Here is a 17,912-nt window from a genome sequence, read left to right on the forward strand (position 1 = left end):
GTCTATGGTCCTGTCACGCAGTTTAAAAAACAAACAACATAATTTGGTGAATAATTACTGTAGTTCCTCTATATTTTAGGCATTAACAATGAGCTATAAAAAACGATAAACTTGTTGTTTAAAAGTAATGTTTTAAATCATAGTTATGAAATCATGTCATAAAAAGTTATAATAAAGAAGGCATGTAAATATCATTTAATAATTTCGATTTTCCCTAAAAAAAAAAAAAAATTCCAAAGTACTAGTATGCCATAATTTCGATTCATATTCTCAATCATGAATTAGTATGTATGTCATAATTTTGACTGTCTAAACGTTTAACTGGGATAATGTTTTGGGTACAAAGGCCACGGGGCCGAAATTACAGCTTATATTGAATTCATTTACCAATATGGACCCAACAAATTGAGTTTAGTAAAAAAAAAAAAAAAAAAAAAACACGATAGATTAACCATATTAACAGAACGCGAACAGACCGCCCCGCGCGTCCATGTGGGAACGCGCTGCGCACTCTCGCCGCCGGCGCGCTCACTGTGTGACTCAGTGGAAGGGTTTGGGATTGACCTCCGGAACCAACCATCACCTTCCCGGCCAGAAACATGTCCAAACTGGAGCAAATCCTCGTCTTAGACCCTCCGAACGACCTGAAATTTAAAGGTAAGGGAGTAACGTGGACATTCAGCGGGTTCTGGTGAAGTGTAAGCGGGTTTTGTCACGCTATTATGCAGAAAAGCGGAATGGGCCGAGTTGAATCCCCGTGCTCGATTAACTGACAAGCGGACGCTCCTGCTCGCGCGTCCCGGTCTCACAACACACAGTCAGCAGGGAGGCGACTGGACCAGGCGTCGGTTTGGTTTCGTTTGTCAGGGTTGTTTAACACTGTCACTTCATTTTAGGGGGAAAAGTGCAGAAATGTAGCTGTCCAGTGCTTACGTGGATGCGTTAATATTGAAAAACCTTTGAATTAAAGTGCTGTTACTGTGTCATACACTTCAGGTAGCTCTTCGGTATTATATAGCATATTATGTACCATAATATGTGCATGGTACTTTTAAAAAGAACCTTTTTGAAAGCCAATTCATTTTTCAGGTATCATGGTACTGCCATGTTTATTTATGAATGTACCATGGTACTTCCTTATGGAGTAGTGAAGGTATTTTATTACAAAGGTAACGTTATATATCAAAGTACAGTAGCTCTGCACATCTGAAAGCTTCTCATCGATCTCTTGTAAAAGTCATCCATCTCTTAATAAACATAAAGTATTATTTTTCTCACTATAGTAATACTGTTAGATGTATTATTTATTTATTTAATTTTAATCTACTTTCTACTAATCTACTAATCTGTTTTCTTTATATTCGTCAGATTTTATTTATTTTAATCTAATTTAATCTGTTTAATAGTTTAATTATTTCTACTATTTGAATTATATTTTTAATTGAACTAATCCATTTAAGTGATGTGTATTGTGAAAAGTGCTATACAAATAAATGTGAATTGAAATTAACTTATTTATTTTATATTGGCCTATTTGTTTATTAAATTGTGATCTACTTTTTATTTATATATTAATCATCTTTTGTTTATTTTGATGTAATTTAATTACTCTTAATATATTAATTAATAAATTTGTTTTAATGTTATATATATATATATATAAGTAATTTTATTTTTTGCTTTTCTTTATACACTTTACAGGAGTTTTGTGCAATGATGGTATCAGATGGTAATAATACTGTAGGAATGGATTATTTATAACCTTTATGTAGGCTAATTATTATATTTGGGAGTGTTTTTAGGATAGTTAAATGGAGGTTTGTTCTCGGAAGCATCCTGGATAAATGTGTAACTAATGCTGTGATACGGCTGATTATAACGTATGAAGTTCTGTGATTAGTTTTTTGAGACTCTGTGAATACAATTGGAACAGAGAATCAACCAAAGCTTGATTAAATTAACTTGTTTGATGGCGAAATACTCAACAGTGTTTGTCAGATGGAGGTTTTGCAATCCTGGACTGTGATTTTGTGCTGGAGTTTTCAAACTGGGCTCTCAAAAGTGTGTGGAAATGCTTACAGAAAAAGTGTAAACAAATAATATATATGCATTAAAATACATAATTACATTAAAGTAAATGAGTAAATAAACAAATACATATTCATTAAATCAGTAAACACAGTACTTTAATGAGTTATAAAAGAACATAAAATAGCCTAACTTAAATATGAATGATCAATAATACTTTCAAATCTACAATGAAAATAATACAACACAGATCCATAATATTGTTGAATATTAAATGTGCCCAAGTAAATATAAAATTAAAGTAGATATGTTTAGAGAAAAACAGTGTAAAAAAATATTAAAAAGATTCGAGAAATAGATTAGAAAAACAAATTTGATATTAATAAATAAATAAAATAAATACATAAATAGCTGATATTAATAAATTAATTAAATATATAATGATGAACAGATTAAAATTAATTGTAAAAATAAATATACAAATATAATGTAATATTATTATAATGTAAATCATGTGACTATACAGTAAAGTGTAATTTATTCCTGTGATTTTCAGCTTCAGTGTCACATGATCCTTCAGAAATCACTCTAATATGAGGATCTGATGATCAAGACACATTTATGATTATTATCAATGTTGAAAACTGACTTTTTCAGGATTCTTTTGATGAATAGAAAGTTCAAAAAATAGAATCTTTTGTAACATTATACAACAGTCACTTTCGATCAATTTTATACATCCGTGCTGAATAAAAATATTAATTTAATTTAAACTATTAGTCTAGGACCTGCTTGATTTGGGGTTATGCCTTAGAATGAATCAAATGTCTTTGCATGAAAGGGACTTTCATAAGGCTCTGGACATCTTGGCGGGGATGGGGACGTATGGCTGGACTGAATGTTGTTCAAGATCATTATCATGTTTTTTTTGGGCAAGTTCTGCTGACCGTAAGTGGCGGCATGAGATTATGATTAGAAACAGATCTTTATTTATTCCTCCTGAACCTCCTCTGATCCTGTGGCGGTGCTGACGTTTAGGCCGGGTCATCAACATGTCATAACTTCAGTAGTTAATACCTGTCGAATTTCATTATTCTTATTTGCAATGTCATCATTCATTCAACCCGATTAACAAGAAAACAATTCAAATTAATTAAATATATAGACAGCAATTACCATTTTGTCAGAAGCTCTTGCTCTGAAGAACCATAAATTGTCAATCCCAGAATCCTCAGTGGGACAGCTCACATTAAATTTCATTCATATTATTTATGTAGGGTTTCATGTTGTTAAACGAATATTATCTAGCTATCTTACTGTCATGTTCTCGCAATTGACAATTCTAAGAAAAAGTCTGATTTTTTTTTTTTTTTCCCCTCAATTTCCATTTTCAATCTCATGATTTGAGACAAAGGGTATAAACTAGAGCCAGACCGATATATCGGCAGACCGATATTATCGGCCGATATTAGGCATTTTCCAAACTATCGGTATCGGCAGTTATAATGACCGATAAATGAATATTTCAAAAATACAATAAAAACGGACGAAACACGCTTGAAGCATGTCATGAGTGTCGGAGTTGTATAGTTTGTCCACCAGAGGGCACTCTACACCGTTCCTGTTGGCAACACTCGTTGAGTTGGTCACGAGACATACATTGCTTGAATAACAATTAAAAGATCGTCCCCATCAGTTCTCTAAACTCAAATAAGCACGACAAAATTTGTGACTAATCATCTCCAGTTTAAAAAAATAATTAAATAAATAAAATATCGGATTTTAAAACCCCAAAATATTTGTATTTGTATATTCGGTATCGGCCTTCAAAATCCTTTATCGGTCGGGCTCTAGTATAAACTCTTAATTGCACAAAAAAAAAAGAGATTAAACGGTTGCAATTAGCTTTTTTTATTTAATTGGGCAACAAGCTTCCAGAGGATCCAGTCAAGTCGCCGTTGTGGTTTCGTGTTGTGCTGACCGGCTACAGAAAAGCTAGGGCGATGTGTTGATGTTCTGGACGGGTCTGTAACTCAATAAATAAATGAGGTGACAGAAAGAGGAACCCTGAGCTAAATACAGCGTCCATCAAGCCGCCACTGCCCGGCTACTCACACTCCTGACGGGATTCAGCATCTTCCTCCTGTTTCCACACATCTCCAGCGCTCTACGCTCGTCGTTTAGTTTGGCCCCATTTAAATTGTCATTTTTATGCCAAGTTGACACTGCATATGACTATCTGTGGTAATATTCAGTCACTACTGAATGCGAGCGACAGGTAGGCTTGCTACGATAGAAGAAACAACGGTTACATCTCTTGCTCATCGCGGCACCGCCCCCCACTGTCGTTTAGATTTTATATATATATATATATATATATAAAGTTGTTTAGTTCAGTTAGCCTCTTAACTGTCACCCCCCTTTTTTGAATAGACATGGAAATGCTCATTTCAAACTTAAATGGCTGTAATTCAAGAATTCTTTGGAATATAGACATATGATTGGTCTTGTTTTAAAGAAGACATTTGGCAGATTTTTCTCGAAGTGAAATAAATTAAGAAAGTGAAACAGAAAAAAGTTATAGAAGTTGCAGTTTATAGAAATGTACAATGTAAAAAATATAAAATATATATTTTCAAAACCTGGGCTACTCTAAAACTGCAGAAAAATCAAAGCCAAAAATCTGAACAGGTTGTGTTTCAAATTTTAGGTTGATATCTCAAAAAATGAGGTTTCAGTGAGATTTAGTTTGGGCGCAGTACCGAACGCTTCCACTAGGGCACAACCAGACTCCATTACTGCCCATATAAGGGCGCCTCCATTTCCATATGTGTTTTGAGTGATCTGAACCATTAATTTCACAAATTTCACACAATTTATGAAGTAGAAATCCTATTCAGAAGTAGTATGGGTAGTTTGGCAGATTTTGATATGAATTCAACCTCTAGGAATCACATACAAAGCACACGCATGCGCGTTATAGCGTTATAACACAAATGGTGAATCTATTTTTTTTTTTCGTAATATTTAAAACATTTTCAGACCTTTTTTTTCTAAAATAATTGAATGGATGCTATCTTTTGAACTCTTGGCATGAAATCAAACTGAGGTTTCTAACTTTTTTTCATGTTCATTGCAATTTCAAAATAAAGGTCTAAACACGCTTTGTGAGCATGAAAATATTCTTGTTGCAAATTTTATAAATTACGGCTCCTGTGTAAATTATTTTGAAAATCAGTCACAGAATATGGAAACTAGAGATTGTAAGCTTTCAAATGATAAATAGTTTGTCAATATTACTCAATATTATCTTTTCTAAGATATTATTGTTTTAAAAATATAATGGCAAGCGTCCCACCTGTGGGACGGTGACAGTTAAGAAACAGACACTATTAAACTGAACATGTCTGCTTACGGTAATTAATCGTGAGCCGATCGAGAGTTGCCGCAACAGCGAAATGTTAAAGCGCCTATTTCAGTGGATTTGTCATTGTTTTTGTTTTGATTTTCATTAAGAATAATAGGTAACCATTCAAGTAATCCACCCCGAAATGGCGCTATCGCAATTTGGCTTTAATATCGCGTTTTGAATTCATGCGATTATGAAATCGCTAAAGCTGTGATTTAAAATTTTTTTTTTATTTATTTATTTATTTTTTTTTTTTTTATGAAATAAAATACATGCAGTTGTTTCATATTATATCGATATCGTTGTGGTGTGAGCTCTGCTGTTCTTTTATATTGAGAATGACTTTTAAACTTTAGTGTTATACCGTAGTTATCCTTGATGTGAGCAGGCCTTTAAACAAACTTAATTTAAACATTCACACACAGTATATTTCTCTTGCAAATGAGTGAAATGTGCACACAGTAGAGCCCTGATGTCTGTTATCCCTCACTGTGCGTCTCTATTATTTATTCATCTTGGCCTAAGGAAGATCTTACGCTCGCAGCCAGAAAAACACTCTCCTGTCGTGTGTGTGTGTGTGTGTGTGTCCTTATTCTGTCACTTTTATCAGGATATGGGATGTCCTGCTGTGATGACAGCGGCTGAAATCAGTCCAGGGGCTAAATATGAAGACGAGAGGGTTGAGCAACTTTGAACAAAATGTGTATCAAAGTAAATAGGGTTGATTTGGACTTTTGTGTGCCTTTAAAGAGCCCAGTATACCAGAGAGATCATGATTTCCTGCTTGAATGTTGATTATTCTCCTCATATTCTCCATTGTTGCGGCTCCTCTCTTCCCAGTCTGTCAGTAACGCTCTGTTTACTTCCTGTCTCTATGAAGCCCCTCCTCCTGAAAGCACACTGCGCTCTGATTGGTCGGCTGGAGCGGTGTGTTGTGATTGGTCGAGTGCTGAGTGTGTTTGGGAAATGTCCCGCCCCTTTCCATAACCGTCAGTTTAACACACTACTAACTAACTCAACCAGGCCCCGCCCCTTTATTCTGCGCATTAATTATTATAATGAGGAATATTGAGGCGTGTTCGTTCCCGGAGAAACTCGAGATACAATGGAGGCGTTTCAGGAGTCACTGATATAGAGGAGAACTGGAGCTTTCTTATGATTAAACAGCAACATTACACACACTGATGAAGATGAGGAAAAGCAGAATGAACCGCACTGATGAACACACACACACACACACACACACACTGATTCTCATCTTTCAGAGCAAACACAGTAGATTCCACACGGTCATGTTCAGGCCCGTTACTCGCAGAATACACACCTGAAACATGAGGAAACCACACACACACACACACACAGGAGGTTAAACTAGATTAATAGAGTGTTTTAGGAGCTGGTCACCATTTCTTTCATCACACAAGACAAGTTGTGATTGGTCGAGCGCTTCGAGTGTGTTTGGGAAATGTCCCGCCCCTAATTACCATAACCGCCAGTTTAACACACTACTAAGTAACTCACCCAGGCCCCGCCCCTTTATTCTGTGTATTCCTCAGACGTGTGGTCAGTGTGTGTAAATGGCCTTGTCCAAAAACCATGACATGGGAAATGAATGCAGTTGTGTCCGTCTGATTGACAGCTGTGAACTGCTGTTGACCTCGCCTCTTGGTTTTATGAAAGCAAAGGCTTTTGCGTTCACATGATGTTTTTTTGAGGCAAAATTTTACAATTAAGTTTTATTGATGCTCCATTTAGCGGTCACAGGTTGGCGTCTGCATTAGTGGAAGCGAAATGCATTAAATATCGGTTTATCTCAAACGGTTTGTGGATTATTAACCACAGAAATCACATGTTGGCATCGTGTTTGGTTGGAGTGTGATGCTTTTGCAGGTTGTTGGCTTGAATCAGACTTTTTTTATGCATTCCTCTGTTGATTTATCCCAATACTGCAGTTTTTTTGAAATATTACATTGAAATATGCAAATTAGGCATTATTTAAGTAAATATGCACACATTTATAGAAATCTGAACATTGAATAAAGCCAGATTCCATAATTCATTGGGAGATAAATCAGAAAATATTATGCATTTTCACCATGTTTTTAATATAATAAGTTAGCAAACCTTCAGAATAGACATGTATTGAAATCTACAGATGCAATATAATATCACATAAATGTGTATTTTTTTTAAACATTTATTTATCAACTTTTTCAAAGCATTAACAGAAAGCGGATACAATCAAAGTTAAAGCTTTTCCCCCACAATAACCCATTCCGCCAAAATAAATAACAATATATTACATACAAGTCAAGACAACAATATCAATAATAACAATCCAAAAAAAATAAAAAAATAAACATATGTAGCCAATTCTGAAATTCTGAAACTACAAAACAATACCCCAATTGACAATCACATCTAACATTGATAAATGTGTATTTTTAATGTTTTCTGTCTACTAATATGAGATGTTATGGAAGCAAAATAGACTCAAAATTGCATCTCCGGTTCGACTGTGAACCTGTCAATCATCAGTTCAGTGGGAAACATGAACGTTCATGCATATGTTGACCTGAAGACACCTTTTTTTCCCCCTGCTGATTAGATTTCTCTCTCGCATATGATTATGATTCCCTCCAATGCTTCTCTGATGCGAGTTTATTTACTTCTCATGTTGCACACAACAATCCTCCTTCTCAGAAGTCCAGCAGAAGCTAATTCCCAAGGTCGAGCATCTGGTGCTCTGGACCGTGTTTACTTCGCTTGATCCTGCGGGACTCCTCTAATCCAGTAATATGTGACATGCTCAGTCATAAGATCCTGGCTTTTGAAGGCTAATTGCACATCTCCGTTCATCTGATCCAAAAGACCATCGCAAAAGCCGGAGCGGGACAGAAGATGCTGGTTTTCTGTCATATTAATAAACATAAATTTCCGTGCAAATTCTGGGGGCCAATATGAAGCTCATAGGCTTATATGAAATCACACTAATTAAACCGAAAAATGTTTTTTTTATATATATATATATATATTTATTTATATTTATTTATTTATTTATTTCTTATTTTAAGTTTTTTTTTTGTGTGTAATTGTTTTATTGAAATTTAATTAAATTCAATAACTGAATTTGAAAATTAAAATAACCACACTTTTGTTTTAAAGTAACACAAAACTGGACAGAAATAGGCCTATATTAAAATAATATTAAATATCAATATTTTCATATCAATATATTATTCTACATTCAAGTGTATACAACAGAATCATATTAAATATCAATATTTTCATATAATTATATTATTCTTCATTCACGTCTATGCAACAGAATCATTATATTAAATAGAAATATATATATATATATTTATTTCTTATTTCAAGTTTGTTTTGTTTTTTGTATAATTGTTTTATTGAAATTTAATTAAATTCAATAACTGAATCTGAAAATTAAAATAACCACACTTTCGTTTAAAGTAACACAAAAATTGGACAGAAATAGGCCTATATTAAAATAATATTAAATATCAATATATTATTCCTCATTCAAGTGTATGCAACAGAATCATATTAAATAGAAATATTTTCATATAATTATATTATTCTTCATTCAAGTCTATGTAACAGAATCATCATATTAAATAGAAATATTTTCATATCAATGTATTGTTCTTCATTCAAGTCTATGCAACAATCATATTAAATATCTATATTTTTATATCAAAATATTATTCTTTCAAGTCTATGCAACAGAATCAGATTAAATAGAAATATTTTCATATCAATATATTTTATTCTTCCATTTAAGTCTATGCAACAATCATATTAAATAAGATTTTTTTTTTTTCACCAATTATCTCATATCTCACAAATTATCAGGGCATGTGAGCCGATGATAATTATATAATTTTAACAATATTTCACAACGGAGGACATTGAATCAAATTGAATTGAATTTCTTGTACATCACATTCTTGCGCCGCTAATGTCATTTCTTCTGCTAACGGCGTCGTGACATGTTCTCTGTCCTTCAGTGCGCTTCAAGCACACATGCCATCTTTAAGATCGTTTAAATTATGATGTTGTGATGTCGTTGTAAATAATAATTAGCGTTTACGGATCACATGTTTCTAATATGAGACAGATCTTAAAATAAACGTTAGCTGATTTTTAAAAAAAAAAAAATTTTAATGACTTTGCAGATGCCATGCGTTGTTTCCCGGTGCATTGTGGGAGTTTGTGGCGTGATGCGCTTTCAGTCATACGAGGTTTAAAGGCGGTCTCTGAATTATGGCTCTCTTTAAACGACCTTCAAAAACGGTGCAGCTGAAATGGCAGTAAATTGTGATTTTATGGTAATTGAGGAATTGCATGATTCAATAACGGCTAGCGTCAGTGAGCGTCTGCACACACTGCAGTCTTTGTGTTTGCGCACTCGAGTCCCTCTCCGTTTGACGTGTCGGCATCTTCACCACACTCGCTCCATCATTATTATCATCTTTAAGCAGTGACATGAGTTACGAGTAAAGATTGAGCAACATTGGAAATAAATGAAGAACGAGATATTCACTTTTTTTGTAAACGTCACGATTATTATATCATTTTTATAAATTAACAGTCATTTTAAGATGAATACATGCATAACTAATCGTTATTTTGATAATCTATTGTTGTTTTTTTCAAGTAATTGGATGAAAAATATAAATTATCATACATTAAAAAACAACGTTTTCCACATTCTGCTCATGTTTCATATAACGCCATGCTGTACATTTAAAAAATCTGTTTTAAAATGATATTAAACTTTTTTTTTAACTAAAAATAGTGTTATGATTGTATATTGTGTTAAACCAGAATATTTATGACATTTATCTGTCCATATTGAAAGTGAAAATGCTGCATTTGCAACAAAGTTCTCAAGAATATTAAAATTTCTAAGATTTTACTCAGAACAACACCATATAAAATGTCAAATTTTGTGTGAATGTTCATTATCATCCACCACATCGATATTAGGCGAAACATTCATTTTTAATGCGATCATTATCGGCACCACATAAGAAAATGTGGCCGATATATTAGAACCGATTATAAATAATGGATTATTTCCTTCTAATGTTCATCTTTAGAATTGCTTGAAGGATTAGAATCACTTACAATACTGTAAAGTGCGGCATGTGCTGTTATAATAGCTACATAAAATATCATAATTGTGTTTAGGATGTGACTTTTAATGGTAAAACTTGTGATTTTGTAATCAGGCTCTCAAAATCATATACAAATTTGGTTTTAGGTTAATCGGCCAATATATCGGTTAGAGCCAGTCCGATATATCGGCAGACCGATATTATCGGCCGATATTAGGCATTTTCCAAACTATCGGTATCGGCAGTTATAATGGCCGATAAATTAATATTTCAAAAATAAAATAAAAACGGACGAAACACGTTTGAACCATGTCATGAGTGTTGGAGTTGTATAGTTTGTCCACCAGAGGGCGCTCTACACCGTTCCTGTTGGTAACACTCGTTGAGTTGGTCACGATACATACATTGCTTGAATAACAATTAAAAGAACATCCGTATCAGTTCTCTAAACTCAAATAAGCACGACAAAATTCATGGCTATCATGTCCAGTTTAAAATAAATAAATAAATAAATAAAATATCGGCCGATATATCGGAATATCGGATTTTAAAACCCCAAAATATTTGTATCGGTATCTTGCTTCAAAATCCTTTATCGGTCGGGCTCTAATATCGGTTATCGGCTTCTCCGATATTAAGAATTATCGGAAATGTTCACATCATGATGTTCTCTTCTTCTCAGGTCCTTTCACAGATGTCGTCACTGCAACCCTGAAGCTAAAGAATCCTTCAGAGAAGAAAGTATGTTTCAAAGTGAAGACCACAGCGCCGCGCAGATACTGCGTACGGCCCAACAGCGGGATCATCGAGCCCGGAGCCACGCTCACCATCTCAGGTTAGAACCATAGACTGTGACGTCACTCGTAGTGTTTCTGAAGAGCATTTTTGAAGCCCAAAAGTGGGCGGAGCCAGCTGTCACCGTCTTGGCCGCGCGTCACTCGCGGATAAACGTAAATGTGCTGCAAGGCGGATTAGCTGAGGTGACGTGACGCTAACAAACGGCTAGCAGTGACATCAGCGGCAATACACCTGTCACTCAAGGGGCCACGCCCTTAATTATGCAGAACTTTAAGGCTTAAAACAATTCAAACGGATGAGTTATAAAATAAATTACCCCCCTTACAGTCGTCATGAAGGACAAAATTAGCGATATAGACCGAAACCACTTTTTGCACCAGAATGTGAACATGTTTATTTCTGCTGTAAAGTTGGGCATTTTAACATGCGGGTCTATGGGACTGACTCTCTTCTGCAGCCGGCCTCTAGTGGCCAGTGGAGGAACTGCAGACTAACTCACTCCGTGTTCGAGAGAGAGATAGAGGTTGATGCTTGGTTTTAACACAGGACCCAAAGTATTCAGCCAGAAAAGAACATTAATATTCTGTTGGAATGGTTTGGGAGGGCCGAAAATATTGGCCAAGATGGTGGTCTTTAATTCGTACTTCTCTGACGGCACATTTTAGCCAAGGTTATCATAGTTAACTAAAGCTAAAACCATTTAAAAATGCTGCACTGAGTTAAGAGACCAGTTTTATCCATTTTTTAAGCAAACTGTTCATAAGTTATAAGCAAAAAGAGCTATTTTTTATATCTCCTGGCCAGTAGGTGGCGCTGTGCCGAAACGCTCTATGTAGCCTCAGATGATGCTTTTCATGACATGCACCAATTTCCGTCTCAATGCACTAAAGTTTTGCGGAGAAATAGCCTCGTTTTATTTGCCCACCCCTACATGTGACCCGTGCTTTATATTCCAGGATTTGTGTGAAGAATAGACTCAAATCTAAACTGATAATCATCCACAAACGTCCATCACTGATTCAGTGAGTTCACTTCAGTGAGTTCACTTCAGTGAGTTCACTTCAGTGAGTCGACTCTTTAGTCAGTCAACTTTTCAGTCACTGACTCATCTGTCACTGACTCTTCAGTGAGTCGACTTTTCAGTCACTGACTCTTCAGTGAGTCGACTTTTCAGTCACTGACTCTTCAGTGAGTCGACTCTTCAGTGAGTCGACTTTTCAGTCACTGACTCTTCAGTGAGTCGACTCTTCAGTGAGTCGAGTCTTCAGTCACTGACTCTTCAGTGAGTCGACTTTTCAGTCAATCGACTCTTCAGTGAGTCGACTTTTCAGTCACTGACTCTTCAGTGAGTCGACTTTTCAGTCACTGACTCATCTGTCACTGACTCTTCAGTGAGTGAGTCGACTCTTCAGTGAGTCGACTTCAGTGAGCGAATCGTTTGAGAATAGGGATTAAACAGATCAGACTCAGAAGAATGATTCGTTTGTGAATCAGACATTGGTGCTTCGCTCATAAACTCTATTTATGAATATTGACTCAATTTATAATGCTTTATTGTTCTTTTCAAAGCTTTAAAACTTCATTCATTATGATTGAAAATGTAAAAAATGTCTCCGTTTGCTCCACAGAAGAAAGTTAGTTATGTGAGCTTTTACTATTGTCATATTTACATTATTTACTTCTTTCTTGTGCAAAACAATGTAGTTTTTACTTTTAATTATGTGCAGATTATAGAAATAGAGTATAGAAATGCGGTTAATGTTGTTAATATGTGTGTGTTTGCCACAGTTATGCTGCAGCCGTTTGATTACGACCCCAATGAGAAAAGCAAACACAAGTTCATGGTGCAGGCCATCTTCGCCCCGGGACCCTTCTCAGACACAGAAGCCTTGGTGAGTGAGTGAGTGAGTGTGTGAGTGTGTGTGTGTGTGTGTGTGTGAGCTGCTAGTTGGTTGATGAATTGCCTGTTCTTCATGTGTTTCAGTGGAAAGACGCGAAACCAGATGAGCTCATGGATTCCAAACTCAGATGCGTGTTTGAGCTGCCGTCTGAAAACGATAATGTGGTGAGTGTGTGTGTGTGTGTGTGTGTGTGTGTGTGTGTTGTTCAGAGAGACGAGAGCGTGTGTTTCCCTCCACCCTCATACATGCCGCTGTAAACTGAGTTATAAACGTGTGTGTGATCACAGAACGATCTGTACTCAGAGCTTCACACTTTGAGGTGCTGTGAGTCATTTTATTTTCCTGAAATATTTTCTGAAATTCAATTTTAAAAATTAAGTTTGAGATCATAAAAAGTCTGATAAAATTAATGCAACTGCTGTGTGTTTTGGGCTTTTTTACAATTAGAAACATTATTTAATATATATATATATATATATATATATATATATATATATTAATAGTATATTAGCACATATTAGCAGTTTATTGCCTTTCATATTTCCTTTCAGCAAAATCCAGTATTAACCTCTAATGCGCATATATAATACTGCATATATATATATATATATATATATATATATATAGCTTTACAGAGATAAAATGAAAAGTATATTTCTAGAAGAAAATAGCATCACGATCCAGCTTAAGTAAGCTTTCATTCTGTTGTAAAAAAGTTGCTAATTTAGTTAATTTATATATATATATATATATATATATATATATATAGTAGGGCTGTGCAAAAATTAATTGCGATTATCGCAACCAAAATAAAAGTCTGTGTTTACATAATATATTTTTGTGTGCTGTATATAATTATTTTGTATATATAAATACACACAAATGCATATATATATATTTAAGAAAATGTGTTATTCATATATAAAATATTTATATTTATATAATATAGATTATATATATATATATATATATATATATATATATATATATATATATATACAGAATTTAAGCGCAAATAATTCTTAAATATATACATGCATGCATAGGTATTTATATATACAAAATAATTATATACAGCACACACAAATATATTATGTAAACACAGACTTTTATTTTGGATCGCAATTAATTTTTGCACAGCCCTATTATATAGCCGTTCGTTGACCCCATGTTCCCGTTCTCCCCCAGAACGACATCGACGCTCCTGTTAAATCTGCTAGCATGCTAAACTCCTCTAAAGTGGACGGGTCGCTGCCACCCAAACCCGTCAGCGCCTCGATGGACGACTCGGAGAGAAAGAAGGTTCTGGAGGAGTGCAAACGCTTGCAGAGCGAGGCCAACAAGCTGCACGAGGAGAACCGCCAGCTCAAGGTGACGCACGCACCGGTCACATGGGGCAACTGAGATGTGTACCTCATCTGAACGCTCAATAAATCAGCTTTCCATTGATGTACAGGTGAAACTCAAAAATGAGAATATCGTGCAAAAGCTCATTTATTTCAGCAAGGTTTCCATATCTGTAAGCCATAATCATCACAATTATAACAAATAAAGCCTTGAAATATCTCACTTTGGATGTAGTGAGTCTATATAATATATCAGTTTCACCTTTTAAGTTGAATTACTGAAATTAACTTTTGCACGTTATTCTCATTATTTTCATCTGTGGTTTTGTTAGGATAGGACAATATTTGGCTCATATATATGACTATTTGAGGGTACAAAGTTGTGCATTTATGTTCGCCATTGTGCTCACAAAAATAAATATTTTATATATTAACGGTATAAAATGTACAAAATATCTTCACGGAACATGATCGTTACTTAATATCCTAATGATTTTTGGCATAAAAGAAAAATGTATCATTTTAACCCATACAATTTGTTGTTGGCTATCACCACAAATATACACTGATTGTTTATTCCATTGTTTACACATCCTTTTTAAAAATGGCGGGTGCTGGTGTTTCTGCCAATCAGTAAACACTTACGTCACGGGTAGTTCCTATAGTGCTGGTTTAGTAAATCCGTTCTAGAACTAAAGTCATTCCTAGTTCCTGCGGTGCGAACAAACACGCCAAAATCTGTGAACTTCTGCCAATAGTTCTAGAAACCATGAAACGGTTCCTGCGGTGCGAAAGCCCCTATTAGTGCAGCAGATTAGTAAAAATTTTGGTATACAAGCATGAAATTTGGTACAGATATTCTTTAAGTGCCACTATTCTGGAAAAAGACATTGGCCACTCAAAAATTCAATATGGTGGCCATTTTACAAGATGGGTTAAACACTTAAAGGGTTAAATTGAGCTCTGACAGAAATGGTGGCCATCTTGAATTTTTCAAAGTGCCACACATCTTTTTCCATGAGAATGTTCCTTGAAGAATATTTGTACCAAATTTCATGATAGCACCACCATTTGAAAAAAAGATTCAAGAGAAATGGTGGCCATCTTAAATTTTTGAGGGACAAACACCATTTCCCAAAAAAAAATACTCTGAAAGGTATTTTCACAAAATGTTATGCCCACATCACTGTTTGAATGATTGACAGAAATAGCGGCCATCTTGAGAAAATGGTCGCCATCTTGAATTTTTCAAAGTGGCATACATCTTTTTCCAAGAGAATATTCCTTTAAAAATATTTGTACCAAATTTCATGATAGCACCACCATTTGAAAAAAAGATTCAAGAGAAAGGGCGGCCATCTTGAAAAATGGTGGCTATCTTGAATTTTTGAGGGACAAACACCATTTCCCAAAAAAATACTCTGAAAGGTATTTTCACAAAATGTTATGCCCACATCACTGTTTGAATGATTGACAAAATGGGCATTTGACAGAAATAGCAGCCATCTTGAGAAAATGTTCGCCATCTTGAATTTTTCAAATTGCCACACATCTTTTTCCATGAGAATGTTCCTTGAAAAATATTTGTACCAAATTTCATGATAGCACCACCATTTGAAAAAAAGATTCAAGAGAAAGGGCGGCCATCTTGAAAAATGGTGGCCATCTTGAATTTTTGAGGGACAAGCACTATTTCCCCAAAAATACTCTCAAAGGTACTTTCATGCCTACATCACTGTTTGAACGATTGACAAAATGGGCATTTGACAGAAATAGCGGCCATCTTGAGAAAATGGTCGCCATCTTGAATATTTCAAAGTGTGTTTTTCAAAGAATCTTTCAAAAAAGATTCAAGAGAAATGGTGGCCATCTTGAAGAATGGTGGCCATCTTGAATTTTTGAGGGACAAGCACTATTTCCCAAAAAATACTCTCAAAGGTACTTTCATGCCTACATCACTGTTTGAACGATTGACAAAATGGGCATAGCGGCCATCTTGAGAAAATGGCCGTCATGTTGAATTTTTGGTTGGCCAACGCCTTTTTCCTAAAAAGCGACCCGTAGAGAGCATCTGTGCCAAATGTCATGCTTGTATACCAATTTTGGTTTTGCTTGTGTTGGTCATCAGGAAGAGAGTTTGAGACTGAGAAAGTTCCAGCGCATCGAACACGCGTCGACCAATTCCAGGTCTCCGATTGGCCGAGAGTCCACGACCAGTTCGCTCCCCTCACTGCTGGTCGTCATCGCCGCCATCTTCATCGGCTTCTTCCTCGGGAAGTTCATCCTGTAGGCGAAGGCGGATCTGACGAACGGTTTCGACACGAGCGATCGATGGTGTTGACGAAGTTTGGTCCGCATAATCATCATCATCATCCCGACGGGCCGACCGGCGACGCCATCTTTGTTTGTTTTGGTTCACATGCTGTTGTTTCTGTCGAGGAATGGACGTTACGAACTGGTTTATTAGGACGGATGAAGGCGAACCCCTCCCCCCAAACTCCCATCTTAGTTTTACTAAAACGGTTGAAAAGTGTAAATGTCATTATTTTTAATCCCTCCATCCGAAACGAAAGAGCATGTGCTGATGATGTCATCAACGGTCGACGCGCGACACGGGTGCCTCCTGTCCTTCACGTGTACATTTGTTCTTCTTTGTTCCTAACAATACCAATGCAGACTGTTTTATTACTGTAATTATCAGTTATGAATTCTATTATTAATGTACTTTCTTCTCTGAACTGCATTTATCCACACAAATGTTCACGACGTCTTCACTTTACTGTCTCATACTAGACGACATTGACGAAATAAACGGGAAAAATAGATACGTTTTGTGTCTTTTATTTGTATTTGCGTCACTGTTGCCCTTCTATCAGCTCGAACCAGTCTGGCCATTCTCCTCTGACCTCTGGCATCAACAAGGCATTTCCACCCACAGAACTGCCGCTCACTGGATGTTTTTTCTTTTTCGGACCATTCTCTGTAAACCCTAGAGATGGTTGTGCGTGAAAATCCCAGTAGATTAGCAGTTTCTGAAATACTCAGACCAGCCCTTCTGGCACCAACAATCATGCCACGTTCAAAGTCACTCAAATCACCTTTCTTCCCCATACTGATGCTCGGTTTGAACTGCAGGAGATTGTCTTGACCATGTCTACATGCCTAAATGCACTGAGTTGCCGCCATGTGATTGGCTGCTTAGAAATTAAGTGTTAACGAGCAGTTGGACAGGTGTACCTAATAAAGTGGCCGGTGAGTGTATATATATATATATATATATATATAA

At 35.6% G+C, this 17,912-nt stretch overlaps 1 protein-coding gene across 1 annotated transcript; it reads left to right on the forward strand.

Moving 5' to 3' along the window:
• The first annotated feature begins 487 nt into the window (after positions 1-487).
• vapal (VAMP (vesicle-associated membrane protein)-associated protein A, like) lies at positions 488-17,451 on the forward strand. Its single transcript, XM_039661138.2, has 6 exons — positions 488-657; positions 11,264-11,416; positions 13,168-13,271; positions 13,364-13,444; positions 14,469-14,651; positions 16,755-17,451. Exons 1-6 carry the CDS (start codon positions 600-602, stop codon positions 16,914-16,916), a joined length of 741 nt encoding a protein of 246 aa, XP_039517072.1. The 5' UTR covers positions 488-599; the 3' UTR covers positions 16,917-17,451.
• Positions 17,452-17,912: the final 461 nt, after the last annotated feature.

The sequence above is a fragment of the Pimephales promelas genome, chromosome 5, assembly GCF_988280905.1.
Source record: "Pimephales promelas chromosome 5, fPimPro1.hap1.1, whole genome shotgun sequence".
In the NCBI taxonomy this organism is placed as follows: domain Eukaryota; kingdom Metazoa; phylum Chordata; class Actinopteri; order Cypriniformes; family Leuciscidae; genus Pimephales; species Pimephales promelas.

Bases quoted from the DNA above. Each gene is read 5' to 3' on its own strand.
- vapal (XM_039661138.2), top strand. From the start codon at position 600: ATGTCCAAACTGGAGCAAATCCTCGTCTTAGACCCTCCGAACGACCTG. The intron at 658-11,263 runs GTAAGGGAGTAA...TCTTCTTCTCAG, and splicing joins GAACGACCTGAAATTTAAAG to GTCCTTTCACAGATGTCGTC. The intron at 11,417-13,167 runs GTTAGAACCATA...TGTTTGCCACAG, and splicing joins AGCCACGCTCACCATCTCAG to TTATGCTGCAGCCGTTTGAT.